We start from the raw sequence: 27,251 nt of genomic DNA, 5'->3' as shown, positions 1-27,251 counted from the left end.
TTTTTTTCTCGCCTATGACACTAACAGTATGCTAAAAAGGGATGGCAAAAAGTTTTGTACCACATTTTAGGCTACAGAGTACATTATTTTAGGAACTTTAGTTATTGGTTTCTACATGCAGACATTGTAGAATTATTACCTTTATAACAACGCACGCAAATAGATTTTCAATGCCATTATTTTGGCAATTATTATGTATTCGTAATACATTACAAAGAAACTTCTTTTTGGCAAGCGTAGAATGAGTCTGATATTTTATTTTATGAGTCCATAGGGAAATCACAGACATTTAATTTATCTATATTGAATGTCTGTGAGGAAAAGTGACCTGAGGAGGCATGAAAAAGTCCGAGGAAAAAGCTGATGGTATAATTAGAAATTAAAAAAAAAATACGGTTGGCAATGCTGTAGTAACTGTCAAATTAGTGTCATGTTGTCATTGTCATGTCTTGTCACGCGGTAGAAACCATTTGTCAAATCGTCAAATGGTTTCTACCGCGCGGGGAAAAGAGATAAACTAGTGATATTTTTATTTATAGTTTGATTATTTTTAATAGATAATTGACTGCATAAATGACTAAAAGAATCGTAATCAAGTAGCTTCAATTATATTTTTTACTTTATTATAATGGAGGTGACCCGGCAAAGTCAGTAAATCATACATTAACATACACAGTTGTGTTTTGGAAGAGGGTTTTTTGATTTTTCGTTAATTTTTCAGATTTTAAGGAAACTTTGCCACTGATACAAGCGTCTATAGAAAGAGCGGATTTTCTAGTAATAGACGCAGAATTTACGGGTCTCAATAAAGGCCGGGACGTGTCTCTATTTGATTCTCCATCTGAGTACTATACTACGATTTTGAATGGTTGTTCAGAGTTTTTGTTAACTCAATATGGATTGTGTGCTTTCTTTTGGGATGCAGATAAGAATGAATATAAAAATGAAGCGTATAATTTTTACTTATTTCCTCGTGGAAACTATGCTCTTGAAAAGATATTTCTTTGTCAAAGTTCCAGTTTAGATTTCCTTGCTGCTCAAGGTTTTGATTTCAATAAATGGATCAAGGATGGTAAGGATCTTGCTGGATTATAACTAAACATGAAATTAGAATTTGCAACTTCTGAGCATTAATAATATTTGTTGTTTCAGCAGCATAATAGGCATAAAGATGAGCAGGATCATTTTCTAATTAGTTTATGAGCAATTGTAAATTTTTTTCACTAATTTTTTAAATGTAGCAAAGTTTACTTTTTTATTAACCAGTTCCTTGTCAACCAATTACTATATTATGTGACAGCTATCATTGAATTCATTGGTTGTTTAAAAACAACCACTCATCTCTCATCATTTCACATGCCTTTTGGGGACTAGGATAACATATGACAATTATGTTTTAACACACTTAATCCAATTTCCAGGTATATCATATGCAACAGAGCCCATAGAGCAGCACATGCGGGCAAGAATCCTGGAAAAGCAGAGCAGTGACAGTGAACGCCAGCACATCCCTGTACCTGATGAGAATAAGCAACAGATTGAGGATATTTGGTGTGTGTCGCAGAACCGGGTAGTCTTCCAATTAAATGGCTGGTTTAACCAGATGGCTGCAACATATGCACTACAATTAATAGAAAAGAGAAGTTACTTATGAGGCGTCATAACATCATTACTGCAAACAAAAAACTTTACCAAAAGTTAATTGGCACTGTTTATGTCATTGTTAGGGAGGCTATGGTTACAATTTAAATTGGTGGAAATGTACAAAAGGTTAATCAGATGAAGAAGGAAAATTATTTTAAAGGGGTTATTTATTATATTTTTATCCATTGTAATTTTGTAATAAATGTTATGTAACTTTGTTATGTATGAAGAAGCGGTGGTGGTGTAATGGTTAAGACGCCCGCCTGTGGATCAAAAGGTCCCAGGTTCGAATCCTACTCGTGCCACATGAGTTTGTATACCAATCTAACTCATGTATAGTAGTTTTCATCGTCCACCACTTGCTTTGATGAACCTGCACACTGGTTGATTCTTATTAACTTATGTGTGAAATGAAGAAACCACTCCATTAATAATGCCAAGAAAGTTGTTATGTGCGTTTCATTCCACGTAATAACTATGACACTCAGCCATGAGGAATACAACTATGAAGAATAACTTTGTTTAGTATGTAGTGAAAGGCAATTCTTTCGCAAATATAAAAAAACATATTTTCTATCAAGTGTATAAAGAAACTACCTTTTAATAGTTGTATTTAAATATTAATGTATGATTTTTTCCCCACTAGCAAAAAAGTCAAAGATTTCATAGACAACAATGATCAGGAAGAGATGACCATAGACCGGTGTAATCCGTTCATAAGGAGGTTGCTATTCCAAGAGCTCGGCTCCAAGTTCAAAGATGAAGTTTTGGTGGAAGCCAAAGTTCTTGATAATAAGGAAAGGTACAATTTCACAATTTCATTTCCTTCTACACAATTCATTGTAAATAGTTAAACTAAATTTATTGCGGACATGCCATTTCAATTCATTATTTCAAAATTAAAATCCTTTTTGCATGTTAAATATATTATCTTTACATATTATAAAACAAAGTTCTCTACCGCATCTGTCTAACTGTGTAAACTCCAAAACTACTGCATGGACTTTCATGTGGTTTTCACCAATAGATAGTGGAAGGTTTATGTAACTTATAATGTTTTTACCTGAGCAAAGCTGTTTAAAATAAGTAAATACGAATGTAATTTTCACACAAAATAAAACATAAATATTATTGACTTTATCATTCAAATTTTATTGTGCAGTCACATACTTTACACTTTTTGGAGACTTCTGTGCGAGCACCAGACGGCTGATCAGTCCTTCCATACTGAAACCATGTCATCTAGATTTATTTACATAAGTTTTTAATTTATTTTCAATCTGATTTTAAATGTACTTTATTGTGTACATACATTTATGTGTGTACATTGTTATATTACTGATAAAAAATTATACAAATTTATATTTAAAAAATTGTAAGCCCTTCTGGCGTAATAGGGACCAACACTGTTTGAATGAGTTTCTTTCGGAATTTCTTCTCAGCAGTGGTCGTTCCGAAATGCTAGTAGTTTGTAGCTTTGGTAAATATCATTCGATTTAGGATATGATGTGAAAAAGTGCCTGTGAAAGCCTAATTTCTGAATAATTGATTTGATTTTGATTAATTTTCGAAATTTACTTCAACTGTTATTTTTATTTGACCCCTTTTGATGTATTTATATCTATTTCCATCTGTCGCTTTTTATTATTTTGATAGAAAGAAATGGTGACAATGAAACTGAAGTGTATTTCGTCTTTTTTCAGAGTCTTAATAGTAACTAGGATCAAATCAGCCAATGACACAAATAACAAGAAAATGATGAGAGTGAAGAAGGAATGGGATGATTTTGAGGAAGCAATCGGCTTCTCCAAAGTAGCTAGAATGATCAGTCAATCTGTAAGTCCACATTTACTTGTCTATCCATTAGGCACACTACACACCAAAGCCGCCGACATATGACCGACCACCGTCGGTCATATGTCGACAACTTTTTGTCGACATAGGTTTTTCTTTCGACATAGGCCGCCGGGTTGTGTCGGCGGGTCGGGGGCTTTGGTGTGTGCGCTTTAAAACAATATGTATCTAATATTTTGTTTTTAATTTTTTTTATTTTTCATTACTTATTAGATTAACTTTATGTTTCATGAAACGAAAGCTTTATGTGGATTGTTTTTATAGTAAAAAATAATGAAATTATTCAAGGCTCAGTGAGAATAGCTGCGGTATACCAAAACTAATTTAAAAAAATATATTACAAAAAAATGTGATGGTTCATATTTCTCTAAACTCTTATCCAAACTAAAAGAAATTTATGATTGTATATAGTGTATTGTACATTACATTGTAATGATACAATGTGTACAACTATGTATATAATGTCAATACATTTACGCGAAAACGTGCCGAGTGTGTCACACTCCAGTGTGGGTTAGCATTTCACTTCTCACCATCGAATCGATATGAAATGAGACACAGGGAACCAATCACATTGCGCCATTGTGACGCGACGACAACCACACCGCCATGTCATTGGTTAGCTGCGTGACAATTTGAATTGATTCGATGGTGAGATGTGACCCGCACTTCGCCCTCAGTTCTGTTCGCTATACGCTAGGCGTGATTTCTTAAAGTGAATGCGTTATTTATTTCAGGGCAAACTAGTTGTTGGACATAACATGTTGCTAGACATGTTGCATACACTAAGCCATTTCTTTCAAGATTTGCCATCTGATTACGACACATTCAAAGAGTTCGCACATTGTATGTTTCCTAGGTATGTTTACAGAAACATATCTTTAAAAAAAATGCTTTATATCTGTATACAATTACAATCGGTTCAAGCCATGCCATGGTATTTTACCTGTGTGTTGGGATATTTTTATACATCCTACTAAATTAATTCCAACCTTTATAATCGAGACTTTATTTCCAAACTTTTATTTATTAGGATAACATAATCATTATCCTTACATATTATAAAATACCTTGCTTACTCTGCCGCATCTGTCTGTCTGTTTGTTTACAATACTCAAATACTACTGGATGGATTTTCTTGCGGTCGGGACGGGTCGCTAGTATTGTTTCAAATAACTGATTACATTGTACCTATTCTGGTCTTATCTAACCCCTTACTTTAATATATTTTTTTCAGGATATTAGACACTAAATATATGTCGAGTATGCCACCATTTAAGGATAAAGTGAATTCAAATGTATTGCAGCATTTGTATCTATCATTATCAGAGGAACCTTTTTCATTACCCAAAATTGGTAAGTTTTAGTAATATTATAGCAGCATTATGACAATTGTGGAATGGTCAAATATCATAAAAAAGATTGCACGATTTAGCCGTTCTCTATTTATATTTACCGCACTTATTACATTTCGATATTCGAATTTAATTTTTAGAAAATGAATGCACTCAAATTGTCTTGAAAATTGTTTCTTTTTTATTATTTTCAGCCAGCTTTTCAGCATAACGTCCACATTCTAAATCGAAGATATCATTGGTTGATTTGATATTTTTTATAATTTCAATATTTGAACGGAATTTTCTGGCAGGTTCGGAGCCAGGCCGGGGCTACGCGGGCGCGGACGCCAAGCAGCACGAGGCTGGTTACGACGCATTCGTGACTGGCGCGTGTTTGCTTGCGATGCGCTCGCACCTGTCGGCCGGCTGCGGCGCTGTGCAAGCGGACGCGCACTTAAAGCCTTTTGTTAACAAGCTGTTCTTAGCTAAGACGGCGAGGCAAGATTCGCCTTATATGAATCTAGAGGGAGATGATCGTGAGTATAATATTCTTTTAGTTTGTTTTCATGTGCTTTGGAATAATAGGCTTTTGTGATATTTTATATTATATTTAATAAGCTGTTTCTAGAAGAGAAAGAATCCAGAGAGACCTATTTTGCAAACTTATTTTACACCTAAACATCATCATCATCAACAGCCGTTTAAACGGCCCCATTGCTGGGGTACTGGTTTTCCTTACAGATGGTTAAAGACTTTGAGCCACCTACCTGAATATATTTTGTTTCTTTTCTAACATTTGAATAAAATATGAATAATATTTTTATTTATCTAAAATGCTACATTAGTATATTTATTAATCATTTTATTTAAAAAAAATATATTTGTAAACATCTTTATTCTAGAGTGTTCCTTTTTCTTAATGTAATATATTCGTAACGACGTTATTCCCCCGCAGCCACACCGTCCCGAGAGCACGTGTTCTACATGACGTTTCCGAAGGAATGGCAGAGGAATGAGATAAATCAGCTATTCAGTCCGTTTGGTAAGGCCAAGTCCTTTTGATTCCATTTATATTTTTTTACTAAATCGTGTTTGAATCAGTGTATGCTTAAATCAAGGATTCTTAGCCATATATCCACTATGCATTTTTATGTTTATATATTATTTATGTTTTAATAAAACACGCTAGGCGAGTTTTCTCAAAGTGAGCGTGTTGACCTTAAATGGTCAATGGTCTAAAATCTAGGGCTGCCGATGGTGGAGACAAAAAGTAAGAAAGCGGGGATAAGAGAGAGAGGTAGAGAGAGTGAGAGAGAGCGTGTTGACATTAGTTATTGCTTTGACAGGTCAAATAATAGTACAATTCCTGGACGACACTCACGCGTACGTGGCGCTGGCGAACAGGAAGCGGTGTCGGGACATGATGAAGGCTCTGTCAGGGCACGACAAGGTCAGCCTTGTGCCCTTCGCCGTACACAAGGGGCTGCAAGCCAAGGTATTTTTTAAGCTATATCCTTATCCTTTCATATTATAAATTAAAGTCCTCTGCCGCATCTCTCTGTTTGTTCGCGATAAACTCAAAAACTGCTACATGGATTCTCATGCGGTTTTCACCAATAGATTGTGTGATTCCAGAGGAAGGTTTAGGTGTATAATTTATCATGTTTTACGTGTGAAGCCGGGACGGGCAGCTAGTAATATATAAAAGAAAAATAAGAAAAAGAAATATATTATACCTCTCTTTCTAATAAACGTTTATTTCTCTTCATTCACATAAATACTTATAGGTGTAACTAAAAGTGTACGTAATTATAGTTGTACATATACATATTTGGGAAATATGCATATGTACTCGCAAGCATAACCTGAATACTGAAATAAAACGGGTTTATTGTTCACAGAGTGACCACCAGTTGACGCCGAAGACAATCCTAATGTATGTATTCACATTATTCCTAGCATTTTTTATTTATTTCAAGTTTAAGCCAGTTGTGACATGATTTCTTAGAAATGTCGCCGCGTCATAGTTTACTTGATACGACTTTTGTATTTGGTTCGTTATGTTTTTATGAGGTTTTGGTGAATTTAAGGAAATTAGATTCTTACTTCGTTTAAATTTTTTGTCACGAGTGTGTGAAAATACACCATACATTTTTAATTATGCCAAAAAATAAAATGGGGCTATCATTACCTACTAATACATAATATGTTTTTTTTTTGGCGGATGGCAACACTGGAGCTTACTTGTCAAATTGATGGCTCCGTATTTAATAATTGTAAATAAATAATAAAAGCGCATAAATCTTTAAAATACAAGTAATAATTAATAATAATAATTCAGTGAATATATTTGTAGATATTTGTGTGCAATAATTATATGTATTTATTCTTACAAGGTAATCACAGTCTTTTACATCATTTAATACAAGTTAGAACACTATTATCTCGTTTTGCCGGACACTTAACTTACTTTGTCTTGATACTTTCGATAACAGTTGATAAAATATTTCTTAGTAGGTAGTTCGTATTTAAGGTTAGGTTAGGTTTTGCTGTGCTGACGCGGATGACTCTCATAATACTTTGATATTTTCTGATAATGTAGGGCGTAATATGGGTTACTTGTTCAACCAACACCTAGAGAATGTTACAAACTATTGTCTGCCTAATGCATCCTACACCGATATAATAGAGAATATCAGAGCGACTACCTTTAACAGAAACTCAACTATAGTACTCCTTATAGGTAACTGTAATAATTTATGTAAAAAAGATATAATTTGTGGTCTTGATAGTTTGAATAAGTTAAATGTATATAAAGTTATAATTTGCGCCTTCCCATATCTTAGTTGCCAGCCTCCATCAAAGAATAAAAACATTCACTATTTTAATAATCTAATACATAGTGGGACATGTTGTCATGATAGTAAATTAGTTTTCTTTGACACTAATAATTTTATCGGTGAATGTTTAATGACTAAAGATAAGAATATTTATCTCTCCAAGTTTCATAGACGGAAACTTGCTACATTGGTAGCTTATACTATTAATTTTTGGACGAGTTTACATTGTAAACAAAAAAACTATAAGGAAACTTCTACAGAATTGCCAATATTTTGTGATGGTAACTCTGTAGATAAATTAGATTTAAACTAGATAAGCAGACAATAGGAAGGTCATGAACTGAGAATAGTACACCAAAACCTAGAAGGTCTTCCTGGCAAGGAATTAATTGTTGAATTGTTTTTAGAAAAACTTATTGAGCATTGGATCTTAGAGAGTGATATGATGATCAGTTTAAACAACTATAATATTGTAAGCTGCTTTAAGAGAAAGTGTATAACTAGAGGCGGTTCAGTTATTTATGTAAAAAATGGTCTACGCAGTAAAGAGCGAACAGATATAGTGAGACTTTCTCTTGAGCGCTGTGCTGAGGTATCCTGTGCTGAGCTTGAGGACCATATTATTATTTGTGTGTACAGCCCACCCATTAGTAAACTTAAAGATTTTTTAAAAGTAATGGAAGATGTTCTCATACTAGCTTCACAAAGTAAAAAAAAGTTAATTGCGGAGATTTTAACATTGACATTCTAATTGACTCCACAGAAAGTATCCAATTTCAAAATCTTTTCAAAAGTTTTGGTTTAGTAAATAAAGAATTTTGAATTTGAATTGATTTGAATTTGAATTTATGTGCATAGTCAAAACATAAAAAATCGAAATCCAAAAATATCTATTAATAATTGGTTATTTAATTTTTTTTGGCATAATTAAACATAATTAAATTTATATTGAGAGGGTGAAGTGCAGGTTTGCAATAATAAGTAAATATTTATATGTGTCGTTCCAAGCGTTTAGGTACCACTTGAGTGGTATCGAATTGAGGCTGTGTGTAGATACCTAGTTAAATAGTTGGTTGATCATATGGAATAAACAAAAAATAATTTCACTTTTATTGGAAAAAAATATTTAATGTTCACACTTTAATTTAAAGATGTTTATTGTATGAAAACGTAGCCTTTTGCAAGCTGCGTTAAAATCAATTTAAATCGCAAAATGCCAATTATCCACCGTTTTTCACAAAATCTCAAATATCTCGGATAATAGAATTTGCCAAGTACCCTTTGGCTATATATGGTGTACATAAGATAAACTATTTATGTATGTAATTAAGCATAGTCATCATAACGAATGCGTTATTGCTAACACTGGTGTCAGATTTTATTCAAGTCGCCTAAAGGTATCTGGCATGACTTTTACAAGTATCTGCCTTTTGTTTAGTGTTACATTTTTTTTATCCTGACGGGCTAAAATGTTGTCCGGTTATCTCTGTTTTCTAAAATAAGCGTTGTGTAAAACAATTGATTAGCAAAATTTCCGCTCAGTCCTGTGTTGTAACGCGGCTGGGTTTGGAGCCATTGTGAGATGTTGCGGATCGTGAGAAGATATCTGTAGGGTGTCAACGGGTTTGACTGCAGCGGGATATTTATTTATTACTTGCAATTACAGTGGAAGAACAACAAATTTATTTAAAAAAAATATTATTAATGTATTCACACACTTGAATGACTTTCGATAGTAAATTTGGATTTTCAAACCATATTCACTCAAACCTACGGAATTAATCAGGTTTCGCCGTACGAGCACTTTAAGGAGATAATAAACGTATCACTATTTTTATATAAAAAAGAGATCGCTGCCACAAAGTTTATCATCTCAACTTAATGCTGCTTGCCCTTTTTTATGCTCAAATTTGACCTTTCTATGCGCTCAGACGAATCGCTTACATTGGACAATATGCTTTTAACAAAGAGCCTACTCAAAAGAACAAATCGCCTGTCCTAAACCACAGAATATACAATAATCCGAACAAAACAATTTAAATGGACACCGTAGTCGGTAGCGCGGACAATGGCGCGTGGACCAGCGACCTCCCGACCTCGCGTGCGCGTGCGCGCTTCCGCCATCTTGCATTTTAATGCGCGCGCATTTGCATCCAGCGGACAAGTGAGATGATATTTTATTCTCATTTAGTTTGGACTAACCTGGTTCGGTATTGCTTAAGAATTTATGTATGGAATTTTATATAGGGGAAACTATTAGGTATCGACCTTATTGGTGTGTAAGGCGGATGGATCAATTTGGCGGGGCCAAAGTGGATTGATGGATTTTAACGACTGCTTTTGTTACAATAGTTTATATCTACGGTTCCGGCTGTGTTTATGTTCTTTTCTGTCTGTCCATCGGCCACACAATTTCATACAATTTTTTTTCCGCTAAGTAATAAAATAAATTGATATATCAATTTATTAATATGTGGTGACGCTAGTGTGCGGGGTCAAGTGTTGTGTATATAGTTATCTAGGTTATGTTCTACTTAATTTCAAAATTTGTCCAGATTGTAGTAAATTCTAATGACATTTGCCTGAGTGCACTCCAAATAAATTAAAACTTAGTATGGAAGGGTAGCATATGTACATTATAATACCAACAAAGGCCATTACTAGTGTCATTACTATTGCACAATCCTCACCAGAAGTCTCAGAACGACCATCAATACAAACACTAGATTATTGTCGGTATGTCAACCAAATTTACGCGCGGCTGTGGGTGTAATGGGCTGCAATTTACATACCCTCCGCGCGGCCCAATGGCGATTCCTCCCACGTGGTACTATCGCTATAATCGTCTATTCGCACCTTGGAGCGTAGAAACTTATGGAATAGACATAGCCTTTATCCTACTAGAAGATAAGAGGACAAAGTTTTCATAGATATCGGTTGCAGCAGACAAAACTTCCCAAAGGCTTACTGTTCGTCTGTTCGCACTTTGGAGTATACAAACATATGGAGTAGCTTTTATCTTGTTATAGTCCCACAGATCCTAAATGATAGGACGTATGACAAAAGTTTTCGTTGATATGTTCTGCACAGACAAAAGTAGAAAATTATCTTCTAATCACTTTGTACCTTTGCGATACTGCTGTATCGGTGTCGTCTTATTGGTTTTCACAAATATGATTCGCCGAGTCGACACGCTAAAAAGAAGACCTTTGAGCGTAGAAATTTATGGAATAACTATGAAGGCTTAGGAGTCCTAGATGGTAGAAGGTAGAATAACAATTTCCATAAAAACTAAAAAGGCAATTCCTTTTTCGAGTTCAGGAGTAGGTATTTGTTTAAGCATGTGTGACATGCATATACCTACCAATATAAAATGTATCATTTTTTGTGTTTGAAATTAACTTTGAATAATTCTCAAGTATTTACGTGATTTTTCATGCTATAAAAGGATCTAAATAAATATTGAATGTTCACTCCACATGATTCTCGCGTCCGGGATCTTCGCTGTTGTCTTTTTGCTCGATTGAATTGTTTCAAGTCATAGTGATTTCGTTTCTGTGACGAACTGTGTGTATATTGTTTACAAAACTACTTTGATTTTAATATTTTCCGTAAATTCAGTCATGTGATTTTCTTTCTTCAGTTCTAAAAGCACAAGTAGAAGTATTGATTACTAGATGTTGTCCGGGGCTTCGCTCCCGTAGGAATTTTGAAATAAAATATAGCCTATAGCATCTTGGATAATGTACCTTTCTAATGGTGAAAGATTTTTTTAAATCGGTTCGGTATTTTCGGAGATTATCCGCCTCAAACTCACAAAGTCACAAACTCACAAACGCTTACCTCTTTATAATAATAGTATAGATTGTTTACAGTGATTTAGATATATGTGGAACTTTGTCGAAACAATCGCTTTTTAATTTTCATCACTTTTTATATGATTTACAAGAAAGAGTGATGGATAAATCAATTAATTCAAGAAAGTGACCAAGCGGCGTAGCAATTTAATAGAACTTACATCATGAATAGATTAAATTGCGTTTTATATTGTATTGATAACATTCCTTGATTTAGACTAAATCGCCATCATATTTGTTTTATATTGACAGTTTTCCATTCATATCTCGAATCTTTCGTCATACAACGACTATTATATCTTATAACTTAAAATCTACACGTGCTCACGACATACGTTGGTGACATGAAACAATTACAAAATAATGACTTGGCATTTTAGAGGGGGCGCCACTTGTGTTCTAAATGGGAAATTGTATCAACTTTTACGTTAGTTCGCCAACTTGACGCGCTGTAGACAATGCATTCTGATTCTCGTTGCGTCGCTCGTGCCGATGCTATCTGATGGCTGAGTTACGTTGCACCGTTTGCACCGACTATAGAAGATATAGTATTTTGATTGGGTTTGAAACTGCTCTGTCTACGGTTTAAACAGACTTTTTGAGTTCGAATCACTCATAAAGCGTGGGAGGTCGTCGATCCTATTTTTCCTTCTCTACTATTTCATTTATTAATTTTAATGATTTGGTAGTTGAGGGTTCTTGCATTTTCACTAACACGTGAACGGACACAGATGCTAACATAAAAATTTATCATTTCTTTTCATAGTTTGTTGAATTTTGGCTGACAGTGCAAGCTTTATCTCCACTAGGTCCAATGTCTTTTTAATAATATTTTTTTCCTCACGCGAATTTTAACAGCCAGTATTTGATATAAATAAGTCGTATAACACGAGCTATCCTCTGCTTAGTGAATAGTCTTTGTCATGAACGCGCACGCGCCAAAAACCAGGGCAGCACTCAGATAGCGGTTGGTATTTCCGCGGCGAGATTTAGAGGGTCGTGACGCGGCAACGGTGTTAATGCTACGCGAATGTTTCGGCTGATGATACTTCGTGTGGCTGTCCTCTTTACTGCACATTGTTGGATTGTGACTATATTGTGTGTGCTGTGTGTCTCTCGATTATTGTGTAGGGTTTACGAAAAACATTTTTGATGACGAGTTGGGTTCCGAATGAGTACGATTATGTCCTTAATCAGTACTGGTTACAAATAGTTTCGATGGGCGCCGAAGGTTTCAATTCAAATGGAAGTTATAATGTATTTATTATAGTTTTCCTGTGTTGTGAAAGTGTAACCTCAGGGTGTGGCAGTCAGGTTTTGTGGTGTTATTGGTATATTGCATTATAATTAACAGCTTTTATTATATCTCCAAGCTGTATTTGAATGCAAGCAAATTATACGCCTAGTACAAAATACATATAGAAACTCGGCAGTGTGTTAAGCAAAGTTTAAAAAAGCTACCACCTGCTTGGCTCGGCTTTCTCTTCTTCATAGTCGTATTCCTCATGGCTGAGGGTCGTGGTTATTACGTGGAATGAAACACACACAAGAACTAGGCATTATTAATGGAGTGGTTTGCCATTGCCTTCTCCATTTCATACTCAAGTTAATAAGAATCAACCAGTGTGCAGGTTTCCTTACGATGTTTTCCTTCATTGGAAGCAAGTGGTGGACGATGAAAACTACTATACATGAGTTAGATTGGTATACAAACTCATGTGGCACGAGTAGGATTCGAACCTGGGACCTTTCGATCCACAGGCGGGCGTCTTAACCATTACACCACCACACCACCACTTTCGCACCAGCTGCTTGGTTTATGTTAACAAAAATAGGAATTATTTTCGTTCACATGATAATAAAAAGTTGTATGCAATAACAAATCAAATCGCTTATTGATTAGTCATTTGCGACTAGAAAGGAAAAAACCCCTTTACAGCAAAAATATCGTCGATTCACTCAAGTTTACATCGCCAGTGCGACATTAAATTGTTTAACACCATAATACATACCAGCATTACCGTCGCTGCAAACATTCCAAGTATATTTTATAACATCACTAGTGTTACTCTTGTTCATTAGTACAAAAACACACCATTTCTCAGTGTGTGAAAGGAATGGGCATATATCTAGTTAAGAGGCAGGGAGGCCGCCATGATGGACGGGCTTCGTTGCGTGGGTTCTGTGTTGGATTAACACTGAAGGATAATATTTTGTGGCGTTTTGTTTGTGCTATAAAATGTATTTGTATTGTTTGTGCTATAAGTGGTGATTAAGTACGTTAATGAATGGAGTATATAGCATATTCATTTGTGAATAACCAATATCGATTTTTAATATATCGATCTTCTACTGGTGCCAACGCGAAAATTCCGAAATCTTTATATGCTGTGGTACTGGTATTTGGAATACGAATACGACATCAGTTTCGGGAATGTCATTGTCCACACGCGCAAAGTCGACGGCGTCGCAAGGATCCTTGCCACGGCTATAGAACCACTTAGTGGTATAATTTTTCGCAGTGGTATCTTTACACACAGTAAGCAAATTTACTAGCTCGGGCGCAACCAAAACTCCTATAAGATTGCATGCTGCTTGGCTCACCAACGGAAATGTCACGAACACAGCATTTTTTTATCCCACTTAGATTTTCTATGACTGTGCCATTCATTTTCCAGAATACATCTTTCGATCTCGGCGCATATTTTCACATTCTTTATTTTATTTGAACTTATTTAGGTATTTAATAACGGCATGTCGCGTACAATACAATGCGCTTGCGCTTACCAACTTGCCATTTTGTGAAATAACAAAAAGCTGGCTCTGTATCTTCTTTGTGAAAAAAAATGGGAAAAATCATAATTAATCCCATCTCATGAATTCATCAAGTCCTCGTGCTATATTGGTAGATCATTCTGAAAGGAACAGGTAAATGATATAACGCTTAAACTTAGTACTGAAATTTGTGACCATAAATATTTTAAAATTAGCTGTGACTGTATATTGATTTATCACTATAGGTTTAATTGTAGCATAGCTGCAGATATGTTGTTATTCACAACATCGTTTTACTTGAAATTTACATCAATGGAGAATACGAATTAACACTTACTAAACATATTCACTTAGAATGAAAAGTTATTGACAACTATAAAATGCCATTTAAGCTCGTGTCAGAGATCTTAAAATGTGAGGATGTTTTAGCGATTTTTTTAACTGTAGTCATGGTTTTGTTGCGAGACTGATAATATTTTCTGCAGGCCGTACTTATGCGAGTTAGTGCGAGTTAGCCAATGTTACATCATACTTCAGAAGCCCATGCTAAAAATAATATGTTTCTAACAGTTTTGGCTATTCGTCGAGTTCCTAACGGAAATCTAGCCGATCGCGAGCTCGCGAAGTAAAAAAGCCGCACGCGCATACAGGAGCAGTCGTTTATTGTCGACTATACACTATCGCCAAACTTTGGCGGATTCGGCATACATTGCTGGTCGTTCCTTGCAGTAAATAAAAGCTAAATACAAACCACGAAATGTTCTTTCATTGGTGTCGGCATTTGGCGATAGTGAAGTCGGCATTATACGTTGACGTGATACTAATGGTGGTGCCCGGCGACGCTCGCGATTTATCGCCCCCCAGCCGCCGGTTAACGAGAATGTGTAACTTTGTGGCGGTATGTAAGAATGTGTAGATATAGTAGTCGTGTCGTAATGCATTTGTTTGTAGATTGGACCTAACCCGACAAGACCTGGGAGGTTCCTAATTTACAGTACAGATTCGTTGATTGTTGCGAGTTAATTAAAATTGTAACGGTCTAAACATATATGTCTTTGGACGCATGCGCGGGGGCCTACTTTCACCAATTTAGTAGACTGGCATAGTTATTGGAAATTGTGGTTTTGAACATGGTGTCATTTGAAGAAAAATGTTCTGTCTAGTCCATTCCGCCCACTGCTAGCAGCTGCTGTATGAGTAATGCAAAGTACATTTTTCTTACATTTATTTGCTACATTTAAATAAAATTATTCAGTTCACATTCGGTCAACAAGAGCACGCGTTTCACGGCCTATCTATACACTCAATTTTATCCGTCATTTAGTTATGTACCAAAACCGATGCTTTAACGCTATGAGGTATTGATAGATGGAGAATTCTAACGCCTTTTTCTAGGTCATTTACGAATGTATGTATGTACCACTAGTAGATACTTGTAATACTTTAACTAACAAATGATTCATGCAATTAAAGGGACAGACAAGCTCACGTCGTTCACCCGTGTCTCGTGGAATCTCTGATCGATTCGCACATCGATATCTTCCGATCGACATCGAATCGAGTCGGAATCGCTCACAGTTGTCGCTCGCCGGCTGTCATCGGCAAACTAACGGGGTGTGTGACAGACTATATTCGCTTTGCGGCGCCGACTAGATCGTATCTAAGTCTCATTAAGTAATGCAACGGAGAGACGCGTCCGGGGCAAATTGTGTAAGATTCAAATGCTGGCTCCACACTACCGTCGCGCTAGGACGGTTACCGACGCTAATGCGCGAACATTGCGTAGTTTGTATGAGCGCTTTTATTTACCGCAATGATTAACCAGCAATGTATACCGAGTCCGTCAAAGTTTGGCGAATTGGTCCACGGTAGTGTGGAGTCGACATGGATAAGAACTCCATGGCTTCAAGATCCTGGTCGCGTCATTCAGTGTCGGTCACATTCAAATACTTTCTAGGATGTTTTGCATGTTACTTGTCGAGTTGCAATGGCTGTTCATAAGGGTGAAAACCATACACACACCGCACACTACAAAGTAATCTATACAAATTATGCTACACTAGAAAAATAATTATTAGAAATAATTGTTGTTTTTTATTATTGTGACTACTGAATGTATATAGTAAAATTAGAGATATTTATTAATTATTGTCTGCCCCCCGATGTGTCACCGGTGTTTTATCATTCGTTGTAATTGTATAAGAAAAGTAGTTTTATGCATATAAGCGCTATTGACTGTCAGACTTTTTGACCAAATCTTACAGGAATAACTCACTTTCGGGATAAAAAGTGTTTTATGTGGTAATCCTTACATCTTATAAAACCTTATATTAATCAGCTACCTCAATACCAAATTTCAAAAAAATTGTCCAGCCGTATAAGCGTAAAAAAGTAATAAACATACTTACAAACTTTCGCCTCATAATATTAGTGGGATTAAATAAAATACTTACATTTTCTCGGCGCAAGATGAACAAGGGTGTTAAGCCAGTGACAATGTAAACTAAATATCGCGGTGCGCACGCGACGGTGCGCGTGAGTCGCTGACACGGCGATCATCGGAGGGGTGTTTTATAAAATTTTGCTATAATAGTTGTTTTGGTTTTGAAATTTTTGGTGAAAGATATGTTTATATGTATTCGCTCGTTCGTTTCGATGCTTTTAGGAAACTCGGGATTTTTTTTTTTCTTGACTTTTTCCCATTTAACTGGGGTATTATAGTGTGTAAGCTCTATTTCGTACTGTCACTTGCAATTTCGCATTATCCTATTTATTCATATCATCACTGATTCAATCTATTCATACTTATACATACTATGCTATTACCGAGTAAAGCAGTTTTTGATGGGTGCATGCATAATCGATAGATATCTCGATGATTCCTCAATACAACATCAGCTAGACGAGGGAATAAATGAGCATTGGTTTTCACAAATGTTGCTACCTCAAGTATGTAAAGTGACGAAAGTGTAAGAATTTTGTGTTCTTTAAAAAAAAATATTGTATTTTTTGTATGTCGGAAACAATATTTATTACTGATTCGATCGATGAGAATGAATAAAATTGTGAGTTGGTGTAACAGTGGTGATTTAATTGGTTTAAATTGCAATTGAATTGTTAGTTTTTGTCTTTTTACACTTTTGGTATGTCAATGTGTGTCAAATCTTGCGAGTGTTGCGTCCAATTAAAAAAAAATGCATTACACCTTTAGTTTGGACGACAATGTATTATTATGAAATGCATATACTGATGGTGCATCCAGGATCGGTTACGGACGAGGGAACTCCTCAACGGTAAAGCACGGAAATTATATTTTTTTTGTTGTCACATATCGAATGTAACAAGATCTCTCCGACGACGATAAAAGCTTGTGTTGAAAATTACACTTTTGTAAAAATAAATTCGTTAGCAAACTATACAAATTTACTAGTTGTGGGGACCAGTCCATGTGGTTTATCAGTCTCCGTTGTTGTTGTACAACAATAAATACTGGTAGCGATTTACAGGCTCATCGCCCAGATGGTTACGTATCGGGTTACAAGACAAGCGCAACATTTTGTCTTTTACACTTTTCCTGGTAGACCGTTGTTCGCTTGAAATAATGGGACGAGCTTGGTGTTGTCCTATTAGAAAGCGAGGTTCGTGCGAGCTTATTTTGAGTCTGAATAAGGTTTTTTGAAGCGAACATTTCTTTAGCGGATTTGGGCACTTTTCATGATAGAAAAGGACCAAGACATCCAAGCTGAACGAGTGTAGAAATTTTCAGATTAATCGGTTAAAAATGTGTACTTCAAAAATGAATTACAAGATTCTACCCGAACATACACAATTACATACATTGATAGTTAAATAAAAGCTTGTAAAAGGTGTTTAATTAATATCTGTTTTTAGTTTGCAAACAGTTTTTTTATTCCTTTTTCTAAAATTCTCATAAAAACCTGTCTGCATTCAGGGGTTGAGTGTGTCCTGAGTTGATGTGAGTGTATTCAATAAATATAAATAAATGTATTAGGACAAATCACACAGATTGAGCTAGCCCCAAAGTAAGTTCGAGACTTGTGTTATGGGATACTAACTCAACGATACTATATTTTATAATAAATACACATCCAGGACCCGGCCACTCAGAAAAGAGATCATTTTCTATCATGACCCGACTGGGGATCGAACCCGGGACCAGAGGCAAGCACCTTACCACTCACTGCGCCACCGAGGCCGTCGAATTTGCAGTCAGCCTGCCAATTCCATCAATTTATTATTGTATAATTGTTCTCCCCGCAACTGGTACCGATATGGTGGAAAAATTGTATGTAGCTTCCTCATGAAATTTCCTACCTATTAGTAAAACCGCACAAGGATTAGTGATGGGTAATCACCCGGGCCAAAACCCATCGTTTGGAACCCCATAACTAAGGATTAGTTTTTAAAGGTGTTAAAAATTGAATAGACATTGAATTGAATAGTTATTCTTTACACACTATTGGTAAAAGCATGAAAATCCTTGCAGTAAGTTTATGAGTTTCTCGCGAATAGACAGACTCGGCAGAAGACTTTCTTATATAGGTAATATGTAAGGATGTAAGGAAGCATTAGGTTGTATGGTTAAGTGACGATGACTGCGATATAATAATAATAAATAATCGTTTAATTCAGACAACATAGGGGTTAGTAACAATTGGCCTTAAAATATATAGATATAAGTCCATATTTTCGTCGATCAACTACACACACACACACAGACACACACACACACATGGTAGGTAAATTGTAACATATTGCCAGGACATACGTAGTTAGTGCCAGTCAATGCATTAGTCGGCTTCTTGCACAAAATGTCGCTGCACACAAAGCGATGTTGTTGCGTAAACGAGTAGATCAATTGATTTATCTAACTAGATTAACCATTATGCTATTTCATTTCGGCTCCTTATAAAGAACCAAGTCGTGCGTGTTCCGCGCGTCCCCATTGAAAAATCGTCTCACAATTGAACGCTAATTAGGGCTATACCAAACTGCAGACTAAGTCATTTATAAAACCAAAATACTATATTATAATGTGAATTGCCTATAGAAATTTCAACGCTGCCGTGTCAGAGGTAGATGCATCAGCTGTAAAAAGCTAAAAGTCTATCGTTTCATAAATAATTAATAATTATATATTTTTTGCTTTTCCTATTATTATAGGGAGACTGTGCAAAGCTTTTTTTTCATAAAACTATATTATCTTTCAAGTCGCACATTATGTTTTTTCAGCATACTCATTGAGTTGGACAGACATGAATTTCGATTTTGAAGCTTTACGATGCTTTCGATTCTGAATCTATTTCTTGCAGGCGTTCAGATTATATTTAAGTTGCTTAAATATTATAGCAAAATGTAATGTAACTCTTTCAAATATTTAATGGGTTATATTTTTATCCGTCATGTCATCTACCACTTTCAAAACACCAGCAGCCCTTCAGTTCAAGGGAGTCGACGTTTATTTTACAAATGTTTTTAGTGTGTCGTTTCATTTCGCTCTGCACTGAACTAGTACCGCGGCAGTTAAAGGAAGCGTTTCAACATAGCCCAGTTCGCCAAGGGGGCCGTTCGTTGTGGCGGGAACACAGCTTATTAGCGGGCTATGAGCAAAAACCGCGAGTTACAAGTCAATCAGGAGCTCAAGAGTGTCATCCCGGCAGGCGCGCCGGCATCCTTTTATGGACACACTTTGATGAATCGCACGCGCATATCGATAAACGACTCGACTAATTGTCAACTTTGTTTCCTTTCTTTCCCACCGTAGATTAATGATGTCAATTACTCACATATATATTAGCTTCCGCTGTCTGTCCGTCTGTCTGTCAGCGGGCTGTATCTCATGAAATGTAATTTTAAAACGAATTATATATAATATTTATTAGCTGCGTCGTAATTTGACGTCAATTTATGGTCTGTTGACATATTAGGTTTTAATGTCTTTTAAAGGTTTTACAACCATTTCTTTATCAACTTTTTTGTTGTTTTTCCCAATCGATATTGCATTGATTCGACCTAAAACTGTTTTTAATATTCTATGACTTCAGAAAATATAAAAGCACTCAAAAAAAAAGGACATTAAAGTACATGCAAAATTATTAGAACGCGGAATGGAAGACCCTTGAGGTCGTCGAATTTTAATGGATAACGTGTGAAATTAAGATAATATTTTCATTATCAAAAAATGTGGAACTAAACGACTATTTGACAAGAACTTGGATCGTAATGTTCTGAGGATCGAAATAACTCGAAATAACAACAGTACCTACACACACACACACACAACACACGACGACCTCGGTGGCGAAGTGGTAAAGTGCTCGCCTCTGAACCGAGAGGTTCCGGGTTCGATAAAAGAAGAGAAAATGGAAGGAAGAGAAAAATATTTTCATTATAAAATATTATAAAATATTTTTCTGATTGGCCCGGGTCTTGGATGTTTGTCTATATATTTATATGTTATAAAATATAGTATCGTTGAGTTAGTGTCCCATAACACAAGTCTAGAACTTATTTTGGGGCTCAATCTGTGTGATTAGTCCTAATATTTATTATTTATTTAATAACATTTCCTATATTGCTATATTATTATTTATTTAATAACATTTCCTTTTCTCACCTCGGAATAAGGCAGTGTTTAGGTGTATTTTAAAAAGCGTATCGTCCGATCGTGACTCTCCGGCGCTGTCCGTAATTTGGCACCAACCAGTGTCCGGCGACAGGTGAATGTGGCGATCGCCGTCCAATTAAATGCCAGTATTTAAACTTCGAATGTGGATTTACAATTTGTCCCAATTAGAGGTGTCGGTGAGAGTCCAATAGATTTAATGGTCTGTTTTGTGTGGTTTGTTTTTATTTTTTATGCGTGAATGTGTTTTGTTACGTTCAGTGTTTGCGATTTTTTAATGTATTTATTAAACTTTATTGTTTCAAGTAAAAACGCACTATCAAACTAATGTTGAGCTTCATGCTAAAGGCACTCTCTAACAGCTAAAGAAGAAAATTGGGAATGATTTCCCAAAGTATGTATACCTATTAATAGTTGTATTCCTCATGGCAGAGGGTCGTGGCCTTTATGTGGAATGTAACCCACAATGACTTCTTTTTTGCAAATATATTGATAAAGGTAGCACTAGTGTGCGGCTATATAAGACCTAACGGAATACAACCTAAAAACAGAATTTATCGAAGCGTTTTGGAGAAACGACAGACGTACAAAAATAACACGAGATAGAAATAAATATTTGTGATAGTTGACAGAGAAAAATATGAATTTGACGACCTCGGTGGCGCAGTGGTAAAGTTCTTGCCGCTGAACCGAGAGATCCCGGGTTCGATCCCCGGTCGGGTCATGATGGAAAATGATCTTTTTCTGATTGGCCCGGGTCTTGGATGTTTATCTATATATGTATTTGTTATAAAATATAGTATCATTGAATTAGTATCCCATAACACAAGTCTCGAACTTACTTTGGGGCTAGCTCAATCTGTGTGATTCATCCTAATATATTTATTTATTTAATTAAAAAAATATATATTATTAATTGAATGTTTTTCTTTGTTTCAGGCGCACATCCAACACAATTGCAAGACAAGGTAAACATGAATTTTCTACCAAATTTTCATTAATCGCTTGGAACTTTATCGCACAATGCTTTAGAAAATCATTCACATCATATATGTAGGAGATACATAAAGATTACATGATTTTTATTAAGTTTAATTTGTTGCCTTGTGGTCGCCATGATAACCCATATGCCAAAATATATAAAGGTGTTTAAGAAATGAAACACCATACGACGAGTGATTTGATTACGATATTTTTCTTTTTTTTTATTGCTTACGCGTATCAGGAGATATATTCGAGTGCTGAGGATTATGACGTCAGTATTTTCACTTTTCTAAAATGTTGCTTCAGATGTCATTTTTATGTACCAACTTGCAATCTGACTCATATGAGTCAGATTGCCATATGGCAATTTTAATTTTTGCTTCCGATGAAGGGAAACTTCGTGAGGAAATCTGCACGCTAGTTGTTAAGCTAATGTCTGGGAAAAGGCGAACGTCGAAGCTATTCCATTAACATTGCCCAAATACTTGCATCAATTTCATCCATCAGCATCATCACCATAAAACGGAAAAGACCGATGTCTTTTCCGTTTTATGGTATATACTTAAGCCCAAACTCTGCGACGATTTTCACGCAGTCGAAGTTTCAGTAATTAGTTTTCTCAAATTGTTTTTGAAGGTATACAAAGTATCCACGTCAAAACGACTTAAAACCATCGAAAAGAATTGGACAAATTGATTGCGTGAGAATCGTGCCCAGGCCTTCGCGTTTCGCAACCCTTGATTAGAGTCAACGAAACTAAATTATAGTATTTTTCCCACAGGGTAGACCCCGTGGGATAAATACTATAATTTAAATAATTTAATGTCACTTTAATCGATCGATATTATTTAGTTTAAATTGCATTTAAATAAATAAAAGTGTGACGTACTTCTTGTCGTTATAATATGTGTATTAGTAAATGCTTACATTACTATTTTTGAAACACAAACTCAGTTGACTTGTAGTAGTGCATGATCTGTTATTTAGACAAAACAAATGCCGTCATACGAATAAAAAAATGTCATTCACAATCTTTCATCTGAGCGTCGGAGGCCATGCAGAGTTCGCTCTCCTAGTTTTTTGGATAATTCAAAATTCTTTATTCAATTTAAGGTAACCTACATCACTTATTGACGTCAAAAATTACTTAAACTAAGTCTACTGCCGACTTCCAAAGCGCAGATGAAGAAGCGGCGCAACAAACTTTACCTTTTCTCCAAGGACGTCAATTAACAAATATAGGTCTTATACCAGTGATAACAGTTACATCAGATTTTTTTAATATTCGGAATCAGTTAAAAGACATTTCCGTATACGTATATTAAAGCTAATTCACACGACCTGTTTTTCAACGCTCGTTCAAAGGGCAGTGGTTTCATTTCCGACATTTTTTAAGCGCTGAGCGTTTTGTGAAAACTTGAATGTCGATATCACTATGTCGAAAGCGTTTTGATAGTACCATCTGCGAGAGCTTTTTTAAAGCGGGGCATTCCCATTGAAAAAAAGAACATTTTTCCGTATGGCGGCAGGTTAGTCGTTGTCTGTCAATGTCACTGAAGAAGTTCTCAATTCCATAGATTCGAGAGAGGACCACAGGAGAAGGAACGGCTCCGCTCAGTCGTCGCCCGCGCCTGTGCAGCGACCTGTCGAAAAAATTACTATAGAGGTATACAGTCATGAAATTTGTTCTATAAATATTAAATCCTCACTGCTAACAATTTTTTGATACAAGGTATATTATAAATAAATAAAAACATACGGACAAATCACACAGATTGACGAAGCCCCAAAGTAAGTTCGAAACTTGTGTTATGGGATACTGACTCAACGATACTGTATTCTAAAACATATACATATATAGATAAACATCCAAGACCTAAGTCAATTTGAAAAAGATCATTTTCCATCTTGACCTAACCGGGGTTCGAACCCGGAACCTCCAGTGTAGCAATACGCCATGATGACCATTTAGGCCACTGTCCGACCTTTCTTTTTTATAAATTGCGATTTCTTTCAACGCCCATGAAGTGGTCGGGCTATAGTTGAAAGCGATAACAATATAATGTAATTTGTATCAAAGAGTCTAGCATTAATATAGAATAGGCAATATTTGCCTATTCTATATCAATGTGTGCGTGATGGCTCATACAACTATTTAACTCAAAATGTTATTTGAAAAGTGCATTTGAAGGTTGTTTAATTTCTGCAATAATACTTGTGGCTTTAATAACTTTTTGTTTTAGTTGGACGAACCAGTTGATCTGCCAGCTCCTTCGCCGAAGAAGAGTAGGACTCGCAGCACGTCCACTTCCAAGGAGACTGAAAAACATAAGATTACTGAAGCTGCCCAAGAGGTATGTATTCATTACAAAAACAAACAAAATACCACCAAACCTGTACCACCTGTGTACCAAATTTCCATAACAATCCATCCACTAGATTTGGCGTGAAAGAGTACCAAACATACACGCATACATCCTCACAAACTTACGCAATTTATTATTAGTAGGATAGTATAGATTTATCGTTCTGTCACCAGGTATCATCACAGCCAGCTACGAAGAAGAGTCGGTTACGTACAAACTCCGCTTCTTTTGATAAATGGAAGATTGAAGATATCACTCCAGAAAACGTGGTAATATTTGAAAAAATTCGTTATTCCCGCAAGTCCGTGCACTTCTGGTGGTTGTCTGATCACTTCGTCTTACCATCAATTTTTACGGAACAATTCCAATGCAACTCAATTCAATTTAAGAATCTAAAATGAATCGCATTCATACTTAAAGTTGGTAAGAGTTTGCGATGCAGATTTGGTCGCAAAGTGGATCGCGTTAAGAGATGATGGTAAACCCAGGGGTTCTTTGAGTAGAAGATGCACTGAGACACTACCCATTTGTATCACTGCGGCACGTGATTTTATTGTTTTGTAAACTGTGTTCTATTATGTGTTTACTTTTTGAAGTGAAAAAATCTTTAGCGCCGTTGTGCACTTTTTGTGATGGGTGAAAAATGTTAAATTCGCGTCAGGACACGTGACCTAAAGGCCAAGTGCGGGTTCACTTCTTTTCACCATCGAACCTATTCGAAGTGAGACGCAGCGAACCGGTCACATTGCGCCATTGTGACGCAACGACAACCACACTGCAATGTGATTGGTTCGCTGTCTGGTTCGAATCGATTCGATGTAATGAGAAGTGAAATGCAAACCCGCACCAACCCCTCTGATTCTGTTAATATTAAAGTTTTCACTTCTGCCGGCGCTCCCGGAGTGCAACACGTTTTTTTTATTGTGTGTCCACTTTGATATGAATAAATGTCTTATCTATCTTATCTAAAATAATAATTTCTTTAATTGCAATATAAAATTTATTTATTTATTCTGGAATATAAATTAATAAATTAGTACATATATGATATTTTACTAACATAAAATATTAATGATTTTTGGGCTTATTTTATGTTTATTAGGTCAATCTCCTAGTGACATTTTACGAATTAATCAAACACTGCAGATAGAAACTTCATATAGACCCTCGCTCGAAGGGCTTTGGTATTACTAGAACAAGTCTAAAAAAGTAATTTTCTCCAAAACACAAGCTTTTACTGTCGTCAAAGAGATCTTGTTGCATTCAACGCGTGACAAAATAAAATCGGACAGACAGACATCGGGACAGGTGAAATTAAATAAAAGCTTTTATTTTACCGCAGGACAAAGGCGACAGGGCCAAGCGAGCAAAGCCGCAGTCGGAAGACGTGTTCGCGGGAGCTCCCCGCACCGTATCTGTGTTCAAGGAGAGCGACAGTTGGCTTTAAGGAATAAATGTTGATTACCACTTACTTTTGTGTTTTAATTCACGGACCCTGGGCACCGACGGTCTTTGGCTGAGGAAGAAACTGGATATGCCCTCAGATGACACAGATATAAAACTTTTCAAACACCATTCTCGTGATCGAAATAGTTCACGTAATATTTCTGTGAAAAAAAATATTGTGTGCAAATTAAATATAAGAAACGGCCAAAGTCGGCCCCACGTGGTACTGGTAAAAAATTATACAATTTTTAACAGTATTTATCTATCAAATACTTTAGAGATTCTAGGTGGCTGCCCAGATATTTATTTATTTATTCATAAATACGCAGAACAGTAAGTACGGTGGGTACATAATGCTTTAACTATAGAAATTATTAATTTAATATATCTTACAGTTCCAATTAAAACCTATATGCGAGCGTGTCGCTCACGGGACTTAATTACCAACGCCGGGCATAGATGTACATTGATTCGATTGGTTATGTCGTACAACAAGTCGTTTTAACACCTCAACATATTCAACTCAAAATATTCTTATACAGAATATTCGAAACTCTGTACAATCGTGGCGATGATAGCGAGTGATATAGGATAAAGTCTTATTCTTTTCATTCCTCACTTGTTTATATGCTCGAACTCATACACTTTTGAATAATAAAAGTGTTATGTTGCGAGCTTGCTAGTGATAAGTTATGTTTAAACTTTCGTCTTATACGTGTTGTATTTTGCTTAGATTGTTGTCCTCCACAACTTGTAATAACTATTTACTTAAATTGTGACCATCTGTGTTGAGTCCATAATAATATTTAACTATATATACAATGTTACTTCATTGTCTTTTTTTACTGTGAACTTGTTTGTGATCCATGTTAATAAATAAAAAATAAAAAAATTAACCAAACTGACCAACAATATATGTTGTACACAATATGCTAAATAGACTTAGAATCAAATTGTAGTAAGAACAAATAAACATAGAAATATGTAATGCAAATTAATTACATAAAAATAATAACAAATAAAAATTATACACATGAAAATTGGGATGCAAATAAGTAAGTAATACAGTAATTTGTTTATGTACAAATTCCACGATTCGTGATACAAGATGGCTTTCATCATCTACTAAATGGGAGTTTAGGGGAGTTATCTTTTAAAATCCCAGCTCCCAGCGAATAAAACGTGCATAAAATGGCTGGTGGTGATCTCCTGTCAGCGCAGTAGGTGGTCGCCAGCGTGTTTGGGATTTCCAAGGGCATTGCATATCGGGAGGCACATGCCGCTTTGAAACCCCAGCTCCACGGCGACACGCCACATCATAAAAATAAGTATTACACCGTTAAAACAAGTTTATTTGTTAGACAAATTAAAAAAAAAACCCCGTCTTTCAATATTCATTTCGATACAAGGTGCATTTCACGAGCGTTTGAACGCGGCGTGTAGCGTTTCATTAGTGTCCGACATTTTTTTTTTAATAAAGAATTATTTTTTTAAACTAATAA

General features: G+C 35.7%; 1 protein-coding gene across 2 annotated transcripts; it reads left to right on the top strand.

Moving 5' to 3' along the window:
• Positions 1 to 407: 407 nt before the first annotated feature.
• LOC128673435 (poly(A)-specific ribonuclease PARN-like) lies at positions 408 to 25,774 on the top strand. 2 transcript variants are annotated; one of them, XM_053751269.2, is made up of 16 exons: positions 408 to 647; positions 722 to 1,072; positions 1,422 to 1,551; positions 2,291 to 2,446; positions 3,348 to 3,480; positions 4,236 to 4,357; positions 4,736 to 4,854; positions 5,147 to 5,371; positions 5,791 to 5,877; positions 6,182 to 6,330; positions 6,737 to 6,771; positions 21,893 to 21,921; positions 23,515 to 23,603; positions 24,181 to 24,291; positions 24,477 to 24,572; positions 25,646 to 25,774. In XM_053751269.2, the coding sequence occupies exons 1-16, from the start codon at positions 629 to 631 to the stop codon at positions 25,748 to 25,750; spliced, it is 1,956 nt and encodes a 651-aa protein (XP_053607244.1). In that variant the 5' UTR covers positions 408 to 628; the 3' UTR covers positions 25,751 to 25,774. The 2 variants fall into 2 exon arrangements, with proteins under 2 accessions (XP_053607244.1, XP_053607245.1); XM_053751270.2 differs by having other exon boundaries at positions 495 to 647; positions 24,477 to 24,569.
• Positions 25,775 to 27,251: the final 1,477 nt, after the last annotated feature.

The sequence above is a fragment of the Plodia interpunctella genome, chromosome 11 (genome assembly GCF_027563975.2).
Source record: "Plodia interpunctella isolate USDA-ARS_2022_Savannah chromosome 11, ilPloInte3.2, whole genome shotgun sequence".
Classification (NCBI taxonomy): domain Eukaryota; kingdom Metazoa; phylum Arthropoda; class Insecta; order Lepidoptera; family Pyralidae; genus Plodia; species Plodia interpunctella.
The sequence above is the reverse complement of the archived record's forward strand: the minus strand, read 5'-3'. Positions and strand labels throughout refer to the sequence as shown.